This window comes from Aotus nancymaae, unplaced genomic scaffold (genome assembly GCF_030222135.1).
Source record: "Aotus nancymaae isolate 86718 unplaced genomic scaffold, 86718_ANA_hifiasm-v0.15.2.pri h1tg000040l, whole genome shotgun sequence".
In the NCBI taxonomy this organism is placed as follows: Eukaryota; Metazoa; Chordata; class Mammalia; order Primates; family Aotidae; genus Aotus; species Aotus nancymaae.
This window is the reverse complement of record NW_026988454.1, coordinates 46,330,825-46,350,703: the sequence shown is the minus strand read 5'-3', so window position 1 is coordinate 46,350,703 and position 19,879 is coordinate 46,330,825. Positions and strand designations below refer to the sequence as shown.

Here is a 19,879-nt window from a genome sequence, read left to right as displayed (position 1 = left end):
GTTGCTATGAAAATTAAATAGAAAGACTCCATTTAAAAAATGGTCTTTTTTTAATGGTCCAGTCTAGTCCTCCATCTTTGAGACTCTATGGGCAAAGGATGGGCCATGCTTTACAGCAATGTTGTAGTTAACTTGTGCATCATGCACAGGTGTAAATAGAAAATTTTGAAGATTTTTCAAAACTTTGATCCTATAATTCTATATAACATCAATCCCTCTTCTCAGAAAAAAAAAATGGGAAAACCGAATCTGCAAATATGATTAAGACTCATAGTCACATAGTCAAAGAAAGGGAAGGGGTTTGACACTAGACCTCTTTCCTACAAATGGTCACATGACTTACTTTTGTTGATGCCCTACAAATAGGTTACAAGTATGTCATGCCATTCTAATGACTGTAAAATTTAAACGTAAATTCATATTTGAATTAACTCCATAAACTTTCTGAACTAGGTAACTGTTATTTCAAGAAGAGAAAGGGAGGGCTTCTGTAGTAGTGACCCTATATTATAACTATCCCATGACCTGGCTGAACTATACTACTTCATTTGAGTATTACTTTAGCCTAATTTATCACCAGTGGAGTTTTGTTTGTATGTACAGGTAAAATACTCTGGTTTTTATTTCAGTTTAATTAGTTTTCCTTTTTCATATGTTTTTACATAGAGAAAATTTATCATCATTACTTCTATTTATTCTTTGAAAAATTCGGTATTTCTACTATGAAAATCATTTCCTGATTTTTCATAATATATCATTTTATTAATGGCTTCAATATTAACAACTGGCCAAACTTTGATTATTGATGAAACTCCATACAGAGTAACTATTTCATCATTTAGCAAGTTTTTTCTTAGCAGCAAAGAATAATTGAAGATAATTTAATTAAATCAATACATTAAAGGGTTCTTCTGGTGTAAATGACATCACAGGATAATTTTTCAAACTACTTTTATCTCATATGAGTAATATAGTCACAGTTTATAAAATTTTAAGAACTTCAAATTAATGTTTCATTACTTCCTGTTTTGCTTATCCTAAGCCTTATTTTTTTTTTTAAATCTTTTTAAGGTCATTTGTTTACAATATTCTTATGAAGGCAGGGGATCTAGTATCTTTCAAAGACATTTTCTAAAGTAATAAAAGCTTCCAGTTCTTTATATATTTCTATCAAAACATTAACTTACACATTCAACACACATTTACTGAGTGATTACTATAAGCCATATAGTTTGGGACATACCTATGAACAAAACAGAAAACTCTGTCCTCAAAGAACTTACATGAAGTGTATAGATAAATAAATAAATAAATATCAGAACTTAATATAGGCTATAAAAAACATGAAAAATAGAACAAGGTAATGAAGTTGGGGTACGTGGGATTGAGAAACAGGTTGTTTTTTTCTTAGGTTGATTACAATAATGTGAGGTTAGCTAAAAAAGGTAGATAAGTTTGTACTATCAACAGCTAAAGCCAAAGTGTCTGTCACCATGTTGGAGATTTGCTCATTTTATCAAGTTGCATAGAAAAGATCACCACAATGTTTAGACAATGGAACAAATAAAATAGAAAAGGTATCACTTTTAAATAATATATTAAGACTTACTGAATGCACTATCAAGTCAAGTGACATAGGGGAAATACCAATTCAAAAGACTGTTACTCAAAAACATGTATAGTGCTGTATAAATGTAAGATATTAGGAGCAGCACTTAGCTAACAGTTTCAGATGGATTCCTGCTGAGGAATCTTAACGGCATGCCATTTGTTTTAAAAAGAAGCATCAAAACAAACTACTGGTAATAAAACATTAAGGTTGATATATTTGTATCTGAAAAGAAAAAATGATGCTATGGAAGGTACTGCATAAGTCTTCCCTGACAGTAGAGCTGCATCAGTAGAAAGGTGTCAAGCTTTACATCAAGAGATCATTCTGAAAACCCTGAGCCAATAATGTGTCACTCCCTTTCATTCATATATTTCATATTCAGTGATGCTATCAAAATGGTAAGTCAAATAAAATTCAAGCTGCTAGAGTCCTGCTTGTTTTCAGTTATAAAGAAAGAAATGCTAACAGAACACAAGATCATCAATGTTATGAAAAAATAATGTACTATTTAAAGTTTTATAGGCTCAAAGTAGAAATGCAACTTTAGAAAATTATGGGTCAACATGATTCACTGGTGATGTTTAGATGGTATTATAATATGAACACTAAAGGCAGAACTGTTAAGACTAGTGGAATGTAAATATTACTTTAAAATATCTGACAGAAGAATGAATGATTGGACATAAAATCCATACCCATTATGACAAGATTTTCAACACTGCATTTGAAATTAAGAGTGAAAAGGCTGTTATTTTTTTTTTAATCTTTAAGTACAGTTTAAAGGAATAGAATTACTCAAATTCTGGTTAACAGCAGAAAAATAGTTCCATTGATTGGAGAAAACCAGTATACACATTTTTTTGCCATTTGTTTCCCTCTGTTCATTGGAGGAAAATTTCTCATTATGGTGAAGAACAAGAACTAGATGATCTTTTTAAGTAATTGCACATAGCTATTTCGAGCATAACATTATAACATTCTAATATTTAATGTATTCCATGATGAATTGATTTTATTTTCTTTATCACAAATATGTATTATAAAAAACACCTAAAGAATATTTTCATCTCCACAAAGATACTCGCCAGTCCCTCAAGTTTATCCTTGATAGTCATGTAATTTCACTGTCCAAAAATGCAACAGGTCATGGAAAAGGTTTGAGAAATATTAGCATAGCTGATATTTCTGGCAGTTTCCCCTAGCTGGAGATCTTAACAACAGGCAATAAACAAATAAGTAAAATAAACATAAACATTATAAACTGATTGAGGGATGTACTTACCTCTAAAGTAACCTATGAGATTGCATAAGACTAGTAAAATCTTTTAAAATACAATACTTTAATAAATACTCAGTATAGATTTCCAAAATGTATATCAAATGAGTGGTTCTCTTCTTCTATAGAAAATAGTCACAGTATCTTCCTAATAAATGATTTTCTTATACTGTAATCAGCCCGAGATTCTTTCTAACCAAGCAACAATACAACATACCAATTCAATTGTTCTCTTTTTACATGCAGAATTTAACTAATATAACTATAATTTTTATTTCTTTATCATGTTTCTACTTCATGAAAATGCTTCTAATATAAATCTTTCATTCAGTTACTATTAGGTAAGACACCAAGTATTTGAGAAAATGTCAAATCTATACAAAGAGAATCAGTCAAAAAACAGTCAAGTAGAAAAATGAATATAATTTATTACAAAGCCCTTCACAAATAAAATAATATCCCAGTGAATTTAAGAATAATGTTCCTTAAAATTTCAAATCCTCCTTTAAAAAGGCAGACTGAACTCTTACAGAAATATGTAGTCTTGGCAACCAAAGGAAAGCAGAAGTCAGAAGCCTGGAGAACTGATGAAGAAATTGGAATGTTTTTTCTTTGTCTCCCAACATTATCATGAACAGAGAAGATGCAAACCAGTCATGGCCAGCATAATTCCCTTGCAGGGAGACTGAAAAACATAGTTAAGAAAACTTTACAATATTTTTTAAGATAAAATATGAAAATTGTGTAAATATTCATTTTCAGGATCTCTATCAGGAAAGAGATACCACTAATACTTAGTCCTTATCATCTCTTCAATCAACATACAAGCCACAGAAGTAAAATTAAGCTTTGTTAATGAAAATTAAATCACTTACATAATTACTATTTTAATATACAATTTGCCTACATGGCCAGCGGAGGTCAAGTTTATTTTTGAATAATAAACTGCATTTAATGTATACAAAATGGTTGTTAAATTAAATACTATTAAGTACATATAAGGCAGATAAAGTTATTTTTTGAATAATAAACTCTGCATTTAATGTATACAAAATAGTTGGTTGTTAAATTAAATACTATTAAGCACACATAAGACAGATAAATTCTGGAAATGTATATTATAGGGATACATTTCCCTATAATATACCTCATAGTCATTTTAATGCCAAGCTGCTGCACAGATGAAAGACTTTCATTCTTTACATTTGCATCGGTAGCTAAAACTTACAAGCTAGGAAAGTAAAACTAAGCTTTGTTAATGAAAATAAATCATTTACGTAATTATTATTTTAATTTACTATTTGCTTACTTTTACAATGGAGGTCAATGGCAATAGCAAATAAAAAGTACTCTTATGAAAATTCACTTGTTCATATAATTAACACAAAAGTACCATTTTTTTCTGTAGTTGAGGTTATCTGTTAAATTACCATCATAACTAAGCATAATACGTATGACTTTGTTCAGTTTAAGATTCAATGAATAAGACTAAATATAATAATTACAACTCAATTTAATAAAATTCATATTTAAAATATGGAATAAAATACTGTAAGAATATATTATAACAAACCACTAATACAGCTTTAAGTACTATTTTACTATAAATGTGTCAAGGTATACCATCAAAGAATCATGAAAAATACATGAAAAAAATTAAGCTATTGTGAATCTACTCAAAAAGGATACGAAGAGAAGATGTTATGGAAGTTTGCTGCTGTTTCAGGAATCTCTCACAATGCTTTAAAACCAAGGCAAGATCACTTTCCGCCCCATCTTTTAAGAGATTGAGGAATTTGCCATACCTATATTAAAAGTCCACAAAACATAAAAAAAATCAGGTCTTGCATTGAATGTTTTAAAATTTCTTCTTTAGCATAACTATGTTATATAGAGCACATATAAAAGATTAGTTGTCATATATTTCTGATGATTATGATATATTTGGATTAACAATATTCATCTGAAAATACTGGTAACTTTAAAGGAAGATGAAACAGTGATTAGAGAACAAAATGATATCCTGTAGATGAAAAGTACAATATAAGCATTTTTTTCCTGAACTTGATTGATCTAAAACATGGAATGTTGACAGGATAGTTTTACAGAATGTTGAGTCCGGAAGTACCTTTAGTGTTTGTACAGTCTAATGGTCCTAAATGGAGGTGGTACTTCCCTCAGGGGCCACTTTGGAAATTTGTGGGACTATTTTTGATTGTCATAGTGACCAGGGGTCACTACTGGTTCAATGAAGGCCAGATGATTAGACATGGGACAGTCCTGAAGAATAACATGCAAATGTCCTATTTGTTACTGGGACGGGTGAAAAAGTTGTTTATAATTATCTGAAACTATTCTGTTTTTATAAAAACTTCTGTATTTTTTAGTATACAGACAATGCAACTCAAAGACAGTGCTTTTGTACTACCTTTTCTTTTGTACTTTTGTATTTTTGAAACTTTACTAATACTTGTTTCACCATTTTCTAAAAAGTCTCGTTGCCCGTGGCAACACTGTGGTATTTGAGGCACGAAAACAAAAATCAGTCTGTATTTGTAGCTGCCAGAGTCACAGTGATTTTAAATTTGGATGCCAGCTACATCTTATAGTGTAATATATTCAAACATTTCATAATACATCACTTTCTGTTTATTTCTTACAAATAAGACATTATATTGAGTTAAAAAATATGTGACTAGCTTGCGTATATTATCTATGACATCTGTTTAAGAATATCAATAAGGCCATTATAGAATATTTGTATAAAAAGCAGGCACAGGATCACAAAACATAATTAAGATAATCAGATGCCCTATGTGATGCAGGTGCTTAAGTTCAAATTATTAAATAATGTCATTTTCATCACTATATGAATCCATACAACTACTCAGCTGTTTAAACAAGTGTTACATGTATCTTTTTAAAACTTCATTCTGAAGATGACCCTTTAAGTAAAATGGGAATGTTAAGGTCTCCATTTAATAAGCAAAAAAGAGAAGTTTCAAGGTATCAGTTTTAACTCTCAGTCCACTGTTTAGCTTATCCACTTCTTTTCAAAATTACAACTTGAGTATTAAAAACTGAAACTGCTGTAAGTTTATTTTAACTTCTGTATCTGTCCTTCAGGTACTCATCACCACAGAATTAATCATATTCTAGAAAATAGTATGATTGTGCTATACATATGCTGATTTTTACAATGCTATTTTTGTAAAAAAACCTGATAGTCATGAGGGCTTAAACACACTGTAATTGGCCTCTGGAACAACAATCAACTGTAACTGATTTACCTATAGAGGTAATTTAACCATGTGCCAATATCCTCGAAAACAGTCATTTTCTGAATGATAAACTCTGCATTTAAAGTATACAAAATGGTTGGCTGTTAAATTAAATACTACTGAGCACATATCAGGCAGATAAAACAAATTCTAGAAACGCACAAGAGAGACATTTCCCTATAATATACCTGACAGTCATTTTAATGCCAAGCTGCTGCACAGATGAAAGACTTTCATTCTTCACATTTGCATCAGTAGCTAAAAACAAAAGAACACTGAGTTATAAAAGTATATAAAAGTTTGCATAATAATCACATTTTAATTGAAAATTGATGAAAGCAATATTTTTACATATTTTAATGTGAATTTTGAAAACACTGATGAATTCATTTTTTTAGGAACTGTTATATTTTCAAAGGAATTAACCGAAAACTTTTTACAAATAACTTCTTTCCCATAAAAAGCATTGGAAAGGAAATATAAAACAATCGTAGTTTTAAAACAATCTATTTTATTTGGCTCTCAGAACAAAAAAAGCCATTGACCCAAAAAGTGATCTAGAAATACTACTTTCATCATGCAATGCATACATAAAACTTTGAATTACAAATATAAAGTACGGTTATTTCCTTCCTGACACTAATGCTTAAATTTTTAAGTAATCAGTGTTCTACTTTTAATGTATGACAAAGTGAATAAGTTTCCTCCTGCAGGCCAAGTTTTCTTTGTGAAGTAGTAGGTGTAATCATCTAACCAAAAGTGAAGAAGGGGTTAGTTATATTTTATACTGTAATATATCCAAACATTTCATAATGAATTACTTTTCATTTATTTCTTACAAATAAGATAGTGACTAGCTTGCCCATATTATTTACAAAGTCCATTTCAGAGTAGAAATAGTATAGTACAGAGGACTGCAGGAAAGGCTGAAAGTCTGGCACTAGAAGGCAAAATTAAAGTGAACCCTCAAAGGCACAACTAAACAGCATTCAGGGTCTAGGTGAAACTTTCAATTTCTGGCTGAAAAAAACTATAGCATGGATACATACACACAAACACATGCACACATAATGCATGCACACAAGTAAGAGACTCATCACACAGTTATCTAGTTGTAGAGAAGACTAAACCCTAAGTTTTCGGAATACCATGAGTTTTGTTTTTTCTTCATTACACACTGGTGTATCTCATACTATCAATACAATCTATTTCACTTCTAGGGTCATTCATCCCCTTAATAAATCATCTCTGATATAGTAAGTATGAAACATCATGCCAGAAGCTATGAGGTATAAAAGATAAATCATATCTCATTTCCTAAAAAACTTTCCATGTAGTATCAGAGATCAAATGCATATATAGATAACTCTGATAAAGATACTTTAAAGCCCAATATGAAATAGGAATGATACAGATAAAAGTGTTACATGAATTCAGAAGATAAAGAGATTATGTCTAGTTGGTGAGAAAGAAGTGCCACTTAAGCTGAACCTTAACATATATTGATCTGCATGCTTAGAGTAACACTAATATTTTTTGCCTTCTGGAAAGCGTAGTAATAGACAGCTGTCTTAATGGTAAAGGATGAGTGTGCAGTGGGTAGAGAAAGGTGCTAAGAATGGGCATTCCCATCATCATGTGTTCCACAGATCACAGTGGCTTCTATCAGGAAGCACTGACCTAACACATCAGTGAAGAATTTAATGAAGTTATGGAGCAAGGTGAGAGAAGTTGTCCAAAGAAACTGAATGTGTTAAATAAGGAGCAGGTTCTTTTAGTTCTTCCCTGTGAAAGAAAAGAGTTCTTATGTAGTGGTCTAGTTGTGAGGCCTGAGATGAGTCCCTTAGCTTTTCTAGAGTTCTACAAATACTTTCCAAGGTCTACACCGTCTCTAAAAGTTTATGACACTGTATCTTCAGAATAAAAAATTAACTCAGCACATTTCAACAGATAATGGTTCTCAATTATGGCGGTGCATCTTCCGAGGAACTTTTTAAAGGTAAAGATAAATAGACTTGACTCCAAACTACTAAATAAGATTGCCAAGGGTGAATGTCCAGTCATTTGTATTTTTAAAGACCTCTACAGCTTATTTCTTATACACTAAAGTTGAGATTTACATTTAAAACAATAACAGTTAAATTTGGACATAGTTACAATTGGACAGTTATATACCACTATCCAAATTTCGCTTTAATGAAGTGTAGCAAATTCTCAAAAAGGCTTTTAAATTTTGGCATACCAAAACAAACACCGAATATTCATTTTAAAAAATCACTGATGTGAAAGAGATGTAAATAATTTTAGTATGAGTAAAACTATGCAGATAAAAATATGGAAGAAATAAAAACTTTCTCAAAGCAGGAATGAAGACATCAGAAAATGACTTAGGGCCATATATTTAAAGGGGCTTCAGGCCTGGTGTGGTGGCTCCCAGCACTTTGGGAGGTGGAGGGGGACAGATTATCTGAGGTCAGGAGTTGGAGACCATACTGATTAACATGGTGAAACCCCGTCTCTATTAAAAATGCAAAAATTAGCCAGGTGTGGTGGCACACGCCTATAATTCCAGCTACTCGGGAGGCTGAGGCAGGAGATTCGCTCAAACCTGGAAGGCAGAGGTTGCAGTGAGCCAAGATCATGCCACTGAACTCCAGCCTGCGTGACAGAGTGAGAGTCCATCTCAGAAGAAAAGAAAAAGAGGTTTCCATTTTAAATTTGTATTATATTTGATATACAATATCAATATACAGTATATTAATGTATATAACTGATATACAATGATAGCAAGCAAATTTTGTAATCCAAAGACATCTTAGACAACAAAAGTTAGGTGAAATAAACTTTAATTATACACAACTCTGGACTACATGTAACTTACAAGGCAGGAATTGAAATCTCAAAACTAAAACAAAATTGATGGGGAAAATGAATAAGTAAAATTAAATAATTAACAATGGATATCTTCAGAGAATTCTGATGTATATGCTTGGCTGGTAACCAATGATTTACTGATATAGGTAAAACTGTGTGGGATACGTAATACATACTTAAGAAGCAATTAGTGAATGAATAAACCAACATCCAATGAATAGCAACAAAATAAATTGTACTTTAAATATCGAACTAGAAGCAAGGTGAAGAAAATAGACATCGACATAAAAATATTTTCTGTATATTGAAATCAAGTAACACATAGAAGAGATAGCTCCCATTCCCTAAAGTCACTGTGTAATGAAATACGTTGTTGAAGAGTCAATCAACCAATGACATGTATAGCATCACACTTACCCACTTACTAACCATGCTTAATTCAGACTATCTTTTGCATAATAATTAACTCTCTAAGAAAATTATTCTAAGAGTTAATTATTATTCAAAATAACCAACAATTTTAATTATATATGCAATAGTTTCAAAATAAAATGAGTTGACAAAATTTATGTAACATGAACTGAGATCACTCAGTGTGGTAATGCATTCTGTTCTATTTTTGGTTTGCAAAGCTAGCACATACAGCAGCAGTAGAAGAAATTAAATCTATTCTGCCTGGCACTTGGTTAATAGTGTGGAAAAAAAATAAATTTTCAGAAGAATTTCTCTACTGGAAGACAAATCCATGGATGGAGAGGCAGTTACTGCTTGGTTGCTTACCGACTTTCCTAATGCACTGCCATATCTGTCCAAACATCAGAAAACTCCTACTATCCAAAGAAATCAGTGGACTATATTTCTTCCTCCCTCCTTCCTTTCCCAAAGTCAGTCTGTAAGTTCTGTTGCTTCTTTTCTAATAGGTGGTTGTATCCATGCATTTTATTCAATTCTTACTATCACAGAATTCAATACCTTGTGACCAGGCTACTGTACGCGTGTCAGCCTCTTAATTGGTATAGTCAGGGTTATTTGGGGAAAAAAAAAAGCATTTCCACGTCTTGATTATGCAATTACCCTTGCCTGGAAGACTTTTCCCCTCTTCTCTTGTTTCTTTCTGTTCTAATAACCCAGGAGGCAGCACAAGTAACACTCCTGCTCTCTGTTAATGCTTACTCCTCTTATCTTCCATGATGGCAGTAATTAGACCCTGAAGTCTGTCTGCAGGACACCTGTGGCCCTTAAAAATAAAACCTCTCATTGACAATAACCAAATTCAAATAGCAATTTAAAAAGCACATTGTCTGAAACCCAGTAGCCAGCTGAAAAACTATCAGTTTCTTTTATTTTCTACCTTACTATATGCTGCAATTTGTTTAATTCCTAATTATAGGTATATGCCCTATTTTTCCTTCCTGAGGAAAGGTTCATATTATTTCTCTTTGCAATTATCATGCACTGGGCTTTACTCATAAACGTTTCATAAACGCAAGATAGAAGACAGCATCTTCGCTTAATATTTCAAAGAAAGTATAAAAGGTGTTTAAGTGTATTTAATTAAATTTAAAACTATATTTTAATAATCAAAAGGTGAAACAAGCAAAATGTTGATATTTTTTCTAACCTTTTGATTAACTAGCATCACGAAGAGAAAAGAAATAAAAATACATACTACCCTGAAAGGGCCACTTAATTTATCATTTCAAAGAAGCAATTACACTGGAAAAAAATTCTCAACTTGTTCCAGGAAATTGAACCAACAAAAAGGAAATGCCTGTTAAGATATGGAAAGATACCCGTATGGATTTACAAATTGCAAATGTGCAGAACTTTATGTTTGTTCTTTCCTTTTTCTTTAAAGGGATAAACAGCCAAACTAATTTGATTTTTCCAGATTTGCAAATTTTATAATGGATTAAAATCCTGAGGGAGCTAACAACAGATGGATGATTGTGTTATTCTAATTTCAACCACCTTAGGGTTTAGAAGGCTGTCATTTTTTAAAAGATAATCAATTTCTCATTTCCAGAAACCTGAAAAACACTGAATACATTTACCCAGTATTTGTTTTAAAACATTTGATATCAAAACAATTTTTAATTTAAAGCAAATAGAAATTTTGTAATTAAAAAATCATTGTTCCACCAGCCAAAAAGTACATGATAAAGGATGAGGATATCTAAAACTCTGTGAAGAAAACAATGTACTAGCAACAAGCTCACTATAGCACAATAATGAATATTAATCAGTCAACAGAAAGTCACTTCATTTTTTGGCTTTACCATAAGACTGGTGAATAGCCGTTCAGCTGGAACCCTTAAGGAATTTAAATCCACATTCAGGGTTTATCGGCCTAGATAATACATTCAACAAAGTCGACATTTGAGAGTTCACTCAGCATAATTCAGAAATATAACAGAGGGCAGTAATGCATGCATACTGAGCAATCAGTTTTGTTGAATATTTAGATAATATATACAATATAATTTTAATTTTAGATTTTCTACAGCAAATATGGTCCCATAAAACAATGTGCAAAAGAGAGCTGTACAAATTGGAGATTATTATGCTTAAGTCTAAAGAAATGCCCACTTTGGTCATGCAGATTTCCATGATTATCACACTTCTTACTCATTTCCTATTACTCCCCAACTTAAACATTAATACCTGTATGTTTTTCACATAAATTTATGTTCATTCATAAGGCTGTAATTTCCTTCACAAATGCTTTCCTTTAAAATCTCTTCACAATTTCTGCTTTCTTTCCTCTATGCCTCTATTTCCTCATTTTAAATATGATGATTATATCTAGTTCAGAGAGCAGTTATAGGGTTGAATAATACAATGGCCTCAACATAGTATCTAATTTAAAAGAGATGATCAGTAGATACCCATTCCCTTTGCCTACCTTAATTTTTGTTTAATAGTATCTTGTATTTTCTTCTCATGTCTTGGTTTTCATTCTCTTAGATCTCTTTTACCCCTTTTCCAAATTTGTATTAGATCTCATTATGTGTAAATAAGCATAGGGTCATCTACATATTCACATACATCAACATATTTAGAATTGTTACAGAACTATAATACATTTCTTTGAATATGGACACGAATATAGCATGTGTGTATATATAAATGTCATGTTGAAGACACAAAGGATTTTGATATCTAATGTAACAATTTAATCTAGCCATATACAATATAATAAAACTGTCAAAATGGTAGTTTAAAGTGAATGCAGTAGTAACAGAGAGGAGAGAATTCTGCTTAGAATAAGAGGAGAGGCAACATTCTAGCTGAAACTTTACAGGTGATTAGGCATTATCATGTGGATGTCATGGAGAGGGAAACATCCAGCCAGAAGGAACAACAGGAGCACAGGTTTAGTGAGGGAAAAGCACAGAATGCATTTGGGCAGTTAATGGTAATAAGGCTGGAAAGAGAGTGGGCCAAACTGGAAGCATATACATTTAAAAACTTTTTCTTTTTGTGAAAACATACTTTGTCTAACTTGAAGAAATAATACATATTTGAATGATGGTTTCTTCAGCAAAAGAAGTCATATCACCCTTTCAGGAAAGATGGTCTCTTATCAGTAGTATATGCTAACTCTCTACTTTCTTCACTGTCTATTTACCGCCCCTTAAGTATTGGAATATTCATCCTTGGAAAACTTCATTTCTGTACTCCATTTCTTCCTTTACACAGTTACTATTATAAAATAATCTTTGTAAGGTACAGATGAATCAAGTAAAGTTTCTGCTCAGAAATATTGAGTGGTTTACTCTATTGCCTATTAAATTAAGATACTCATTGACATAGTTATAAAGACTTCACTGTCATTCTTTTATCCATTTTTTCCTTTATTTGACAAGCACTTATTGACATTATTATTCTGGGCTCAGAGAATAAAATGATAGGTAAAACACAAAAACAACCCTAAAGAAATGTGCAGGAGGCCGGGCGTGGTGGCTCAAGCCTGTAATCCCAGCACTTTGGGAGACCGAGGCGGGTGGATCACGAGGTCAAGAGATCGAGACCATCCTGGTCAACATGGTGAAACCCCGTCTCTACTAAAAATACAAAAATTAGCTGGGTGTGGTGGCGCGTGCCTGTAATTCCAGCTACTCAGGAGGCTGAGGCAGGAGAATTGCCTGAACCCAGGAGGCAGAGGTTGCAGTGAGCCGAGATGGCGCCATTGCACTCCAGCCTGGGTAACAAGAGCGAAACTCCGTCTCAAATAAAAAAATAAAAAAATAAAACAAAAAAAAACAAGAAATGTGCAGGAATGTGAAGAATTAGACACTAAGTCAGAAAATGAGAAAGAAATTACATTGAGATGTATTGGCTTTACATACCAAGCTGATGGATTAGTAACTTGTATTTCTAGCCTACACTTTTCCTCTAAACTTGATTCACATACCCAGTACAAAACATATTTATTTGAATGTCCAACAAGTATCTAAAACAACAAAACAGCCAGCTTCTCATCTCCCTTTCCGCACCTATTCCTCTTCCTCTCAGCGTCCAATCATTCCATTCTCCTAGTAACTCAGAACAATAGCTTAGAGTCCTCCTTGACTCCTTTCTTTCTATCATGCCCCACATTCAATCTGTTACCCAATTCTGTTGGCCCCATCTTTAAAACATATCCAGAATCCAAACACTTCTCACCATCTCCATTACTGACATCCTCATTGGGCCATTATGGTTTTTCAGTAGCCTCTTAACTCATTTCCCTGCATCAGTCTTTTGTTCCACTTCAGTCTTTTCTCAACAACACAGCCACAATACTCTTATAAAATGTAAATTAGCATGTCATGCCTATGTTCAAAACCCTGCAATGACATTCAAGAACCTGTATCATGCTCTCCTATCTGACTTTAACACGACCAATTCCTCTCCCTTACTCCTCTCTGGCCATATTAGTCCCTTCATGGCCATTTGTTAGCACTCTCTTGGCCCGAAAATACCCCTATATCTTGCTTGCACTTCCCCTACTGGACTGTGGTAAAAATAAACCACATCATCAGTAAAACCCTTATATGAAGGTTCTTGAACAAGATGGCCGCTTAGGAGGAAGTCGGGATTGCAGCTCCGAGAGAAGGCGCAGAGGGTGAGTGGACGCCGCATTTCCAGATGGATTTTTACTGCCCACAGACCAGGAGATTCACAGGAGGAGAAGCCCCACGGGTCGCCAGCGCCGCTGGTTTGAGTGGCGTGGCCACTCAGCCTACGCCCTGGGGCGGGGGGCAGTGGCTTCATATGCGGAGTGAGAGAGACAGAGTTCCCTCTGAGCCAGCAAGGGGAGCTGAAGCAGGGAGTCAAGCCAGGAGACCCCCTGGCAAGGGCGTGCCACGAATCTTAGTGCCTCTGCTTTGGCTGACGCAGCGGCACACAGGGCAGCGGATTTTAACTGCCCACAGACCAGGAGATTCACAGGAGGAGAAGCTCCACGGGTTCCCAGCGCCGCTGGTTGGACCGGAGCAGCCGCTCGGCCTGCACCGGGGGCAGGGAGCAGCAGCTCCTTGAGCAAAGTGAAGGAGACTGTGTCCCCTCTGGGCCAGCAAGGGGAGCTGAGGCAAGGAGGCAAGCCAAGAGATTCCCGGGCAAAGAGGGCTCCACTGGAAACACTGCTGAACCAGGGATGGTCCAGCTCTGTGGGGGAGGGGCGTCCTCCATCAGGAAACACACTGCAGTTCCTGGGGCAATTTGCCGTAACCAAGACAATCCGCCACTACAGAGGCTCCGTCACTACAGGGGTGGGCCAGCATAGCGGAAGCAGTTCTAACTACACCCATATAAACAGGACTGCAGGGAAGCTCACACGGAAGCTGGGCGGAGCCCACAGCAGCTCAGCGAAGCCTCTGCAGGCTGTGTGACAAGACTGCGACCTTGTGGGCAGGGAAAATGACAGCAACACAGCTGAAAATCATAAAGCCCTAATGACTCCCAGGGCCAGAACACCTGGGGGGAAGAAAAGGGGGTTTATGAGTTCAGCTGCTGCAGACTTAAAATTACCAAAATCAGAAAGACAGCAACTACAAAGTCGATAGGTGGATAAATCCACAAAGATGGGAAGAAACCAGTGCAAAAAGGATGAAAACACCCAAAACCAGAACACCTCTCCTCCTACAAGGGAGCACAACTCCCCACCAGCAAGGGAACAAGACTGGATGGAGAATGAGTGTGAGGAAATGACAGAATCAGCTTTCAGAAAGTGGATAATAAGAAACTTCCGTGAGCTAAAAGAACATGTTCTAACCCAATGCAAAGAAACTAAGAACCTTGAAAAAAGACTTGATGAAATGCTAACGAGAATAGACAACTTAGAGAGGAATATGAGTGAATTGATGGAGCTGAAAAACACAACACGAGAACTTTGCGAAGCATGCACAAGTTTCAACAGCCGAATTGACCAAGCAGAAGAAAGGATATCAGAGGTCGAAGATCAACTCAATGAAATAAAACGAGAAGGGAAGATTAGAGAAAACAAGGTAAAAAGGAATGAACAAAGTCAACAAGAATTATGGGACTATGTGAAAAGACCTAATCTACGTGTGATAGGTGTACCTGAATGTGACGAAGAGAATGCATCCAAGCTGGAAAATACTCTTGAGGATATAATCCAGGAAAACTTCCCCAACCTAGCAAGGCAGGCCAATATTCAAGTCCAGGAAATACAGAGAACACCACAAAGATATTCCTCTAGAAGAGCAACCCCAAGGCACATAACCATCAGATTCACCAGGGTGGAAATGAAGGAGAAAATACTAAGGGCAGCCAGAGAGAAAGGTCGGGTTACCCACAAAGGGAAACCCATCAGACTCACAGCGGATCTCTCAGCAGAAACCCTACAGGCCAGAAGAGAGTGGGGGCCAATATTCAACATCCTTAAAGAAAAGAACTTTCAACCTAGAATTTCATATCCAGCCAAACTAAGCTTCATAAGTGAAGGAAAAATAAAATCCTTTGTGAACAAGCAAGTACTCACAGATTTCATCACCACCAGACCAGCTTTACAAGAGCTCCTGAAGGAGACACTACACATAGAAAAAAACAACCAGCACCAGCCACTCCAAAAACGCACGAAATGGTAAAGAGCAGCAACAAAATGAAGAATCTGCATCAACCAATGGGCAAAACAGCCAGCTAGCATCAAAATGACAAGATCAAATTCACACATAACAATATTAACCCTAAATGTAAATGGACTAAATGCCCCTATCAAAAGACACAGACTGGAAAATTGGATAAAAAGCCAAAACCCATCGGTGTGCTGTATCCAGGAAACCCACCTCACATGCAAGGATACACAAAGGCTCAAAATAAAGGGATGGAGGAAGATTTACCAAGCAAATGGAGAGAAAAAAAAAGCAGGAGTTGCAATTCTCATCTCTGATAAAATAGACTTTAAAGCAACAAAGATCAAAAGAGACAAAGAAGGACATTACATAATGGTAAAAGGATCAATGCAACAAGAAGAGCTAACGATCCTAAATATATATGCACCTAATACAGGAGCACCCAGATACATAAGGCAAGTTCTTAAAGACTTGCAAAGAGACTTAGACTCCCACACATTGATAGTGGGAGACTTCAAAACACCACTGTCAATATTAGACAGATCAAAGAGACAGAAAATTAATAAGGATATCCAGGATTTGAACTCAGACCTGGAACAAGCAAACCTAATAGACATTTACAGAACTCTCCACCCCAAATCCACAGAATATACATTCTTCTCAGCACCACATCACACCTACTCTAAAATTGACCACATAATTGGAAGTAAATCACTCCTCAGCAAATGCAAAAGAACGGAAACCATAACAAACAGTCTCTCAGACCACAGTGCAATCAAGTTAGAACTCAGAATTCAGAAGCCAATCCAGAACCACACAGCCTCATGGAAATTGAACAACTTTCTCCTGAATGTTGACTGGGATAAACACTGAAATGAAGGCAGAAATAAAGATGTTCTTCAAAACCAACGAGAATGAAGACACCACATACCAGAATCTCTGGGACACATTTAAAGCAGTCTCTAGAGGAAAATATATAGCAATAAGTGCCCACATGAGAAGAAAGGAGAGATCTAAAATTGACACCCTATCGTCAAAATTGAAAGAGCTAGAGGAGCAAGATCAAAAAAACTCAAAACCTAGCAGAAGACAAGAAATAACTAAGATCAAAGCAGAATTGAAGGAGATAGAGACACGAAAAACCCTACAAAAAATCAATAAATCCAGGAGCTGGTTTTCTGAAAAGATCAACAAAATAGACAGACCACTATCCAGACTAATAAAAAAGAAAAGAGAGAATAACCAAATAGATGCAATAAAAAATGATAAAGGGGATATCACCACAGATGCCACAGAAATTCAAACTATCATCAGAGATTATTACAAACAACTCTATGCACATAAATTAGAAAACCTGGAAGAAATGGATAAATTCCTGGACAGTAGCCTCCTCCCATGCCTAAACCAGGAAGAAGTTGAAACCCTGAATAGACCAATAACAAAGTCTGAAGTCGAGGCAGCAATTAAGAGCCTACCACCCAAAAAAAGCCCAGGCCCAGATGGTTTCACAGCCGAATTCTACCAGACATACAAAGAGGAACTGGTACCATTCCTACTGAAACTATTCCAAATAATCCAAAAAGAGGGAATCCTTCCCAAATCATTTTATGAGACCAACATCATCCTAATACCAAAACCAGGCAGAGATTCAAAAAGAAAAGAAAACTACAGGCCAATATCCATGATGAACATAGATGCAAAAATCTTCAATAAAATACTGGCAAGCCGATTACAACAGTACATCAAAAAGCTTATCCACCATGATCATGTAGGATTCATCCCGGGGATGCAAGGCTGGTTCAATATACGCAAGTCTATAAATGTAATTCACCACATAAACAGAACCAAAAACAAAAACCACATGATTATCTCAATTGATGCAGAGAAGGCCTTTGACAAAATTCAACAGCCCTTTATGCTAAAAACTCTCAATAAACTAGGTATCGATGGAACGTATCTCAAAATAATAAAAGCTATTTATGACAAACCGACAGCCAATATCATACTGAATGGGCAAAAACTGGAAGCATTCCCTTTGAAATCTGGCACTAGACAAGGATGCCCTCTCTCACCACTCCTATTCAATATAGTACTGGAAGTTCTAGCCAGAGGAATCAGGCAAGAAAAAGAAATAAAGGGTATTCAATTAGGAAAGGAGGAAGTCAAATTGTCTCTATTTGCAGACGGCATGATTGTATATCTAGAAGACCCTATCACCTCAGCCCAAAATCTCCTGAAACTGATAAGCAACTTCAGCAAAGTCTCAGGATACAAAATCAATGTGCAAAAATCACAAGCATTCCTATACACCAATAATAGACTTAAAGAGAGCCAAATCAAGAACGAACCACCATTCACAACTGCTACAAAGAGAATAAAATACCTAGGAATAGAACTAACAAGGAACGTAAAGGACCTCTTCAAGGAGAACTACAAATCACTGCTCAACGAAATAAGAGAGGACACAAACAGATGGAGAAACATTCCATGTTCATGGTTAGGAAGAATTAATATCGTGAAAATGGCCATACTGCCCAAAGTAATTTACAGATTCAACGCTATCCCCATCAAGCTACCAATGACCTTCCTCACAGAACTGGAAAAAATCACCTTAAACTTCATATGGAACCAAAAGAGAGCCCGCATAGCCAAGTCAATTCTAAGCAAAAAGAACAAAGCAGGAGGCATCACACTACCAGACATGAAACTCTACTACAAGGCTACAGTAATAAAAACAGCATGGTACTGGTACCAAAACAGAGATATAGACCAATGGAACAGAACAGAGGCGTCGGAGGTGACACAACGTATCTACAACCACCCGATCTTTGACAAACCTGAAAAAAACAAGCAATGGGGAAAGGATTCCATGTTCAATAAGTGGTGTTGGGAAAACTGGCTAGCCATATGCAGAAAGCAGAAACTCGACCCCTTCCTGACACCTTATACTAAAATTGACTCCAGATGGATTAAAGACTTAAACATAAGGCGTAACACCATAAAAACACTAGAAGGAAACCTAGGCAAAACCATTCAGGACATAGGCGTAGGCAAGGACTTTATGACCAAAACACCAAAAGCATTGGCAACAAAAGCCAAAATAGACAAATGGGACCTGATCAAACTCCACAGCTTCTGCACGGCAAAAGAAATAGTCAATAGAATGAATCGGCAACCAACAGAATGGGAAAAAATTTTTGCAGCCTACCCGTCTGACAAAGGGCTGATATCCAGAATTTACAACGAGCTAAAAAAGATTTACAAGAAAAAACAAACAAGCCCATTCAAAAATGGGCGAAGGATATGAACAGATACTTTACAAAAGAAGACATACATGAGGCCAATAAACACATGAAAAAATGCTCATCATCACTGGTCATTAGAGAAATGCAAATTAAAACTACATTGAGATACCATCTCACGCCAGTTAGAATGGCGATCATTAAAAAATCTGGAGACAACAGATGCTGGAGAGGATGTGGAGAAATAGGAACACTTTTACACTGTTGGTGGGAGTGTAAATTAGTTCAACCACTGTGGAAAACAGTGTGGCGATTCCTCAAGGACCTAGAAATAGAAATTCCATTTGACCCAGCAATCCCATTACTGGGCATATATCCAAAGGATTATAAATCGTTCTACTATAAGGACACATGCACACGAATGTTCATTGCAGCACAGTTTACAATAGCAAAGACCTGGAACCAGCCCAAATGCCCATCGATGATAGACTGGACAGGAAAAATGTGGCACATAT

At 35.4% G+C, this 19,879-nt stretch overlaps 1 protein-coding gene across 4 annotated transcripts in view; it reads right to left on the bottom strand.

Annotated features, from left to right (window-relative positions):
- TBC1D32 (TBC1 domain family member 32) overlaps positions 1 to 19,879 on the bottom strand; it is a 244,467-nt gene that overhangs the window by 27,279 nt on the left and 197,309 nt on the right. For all 4 annotated transcript variants that reach the window (XR_010336622.1, XM_021666838.2, XM_064360747.1 and 1 more), the window contains 3 exons: positions 6,358 to 6,427; positions 4,578 to 4,693; positions 3,419 to 3,573 (listed from right to left, as the gene is read on the bottom strand). Coding sequence is in view for 3 of the 4 variants with exons in the window: in XM_021666838.2 (XP_021522513.2) it covers positions 3,419 to 3,573; positions 4,578 to 4,693; positions 6,358 to 6,427 (341 nt within the window). In the remaining variant the exon portion in view is untranslated. The remainder of the gene's footprint in view (positions 1 to 3,418; positions 3,574 to 4,577; positions 4,694 to 6,357; positions 6,428 to 19,879) is intronic.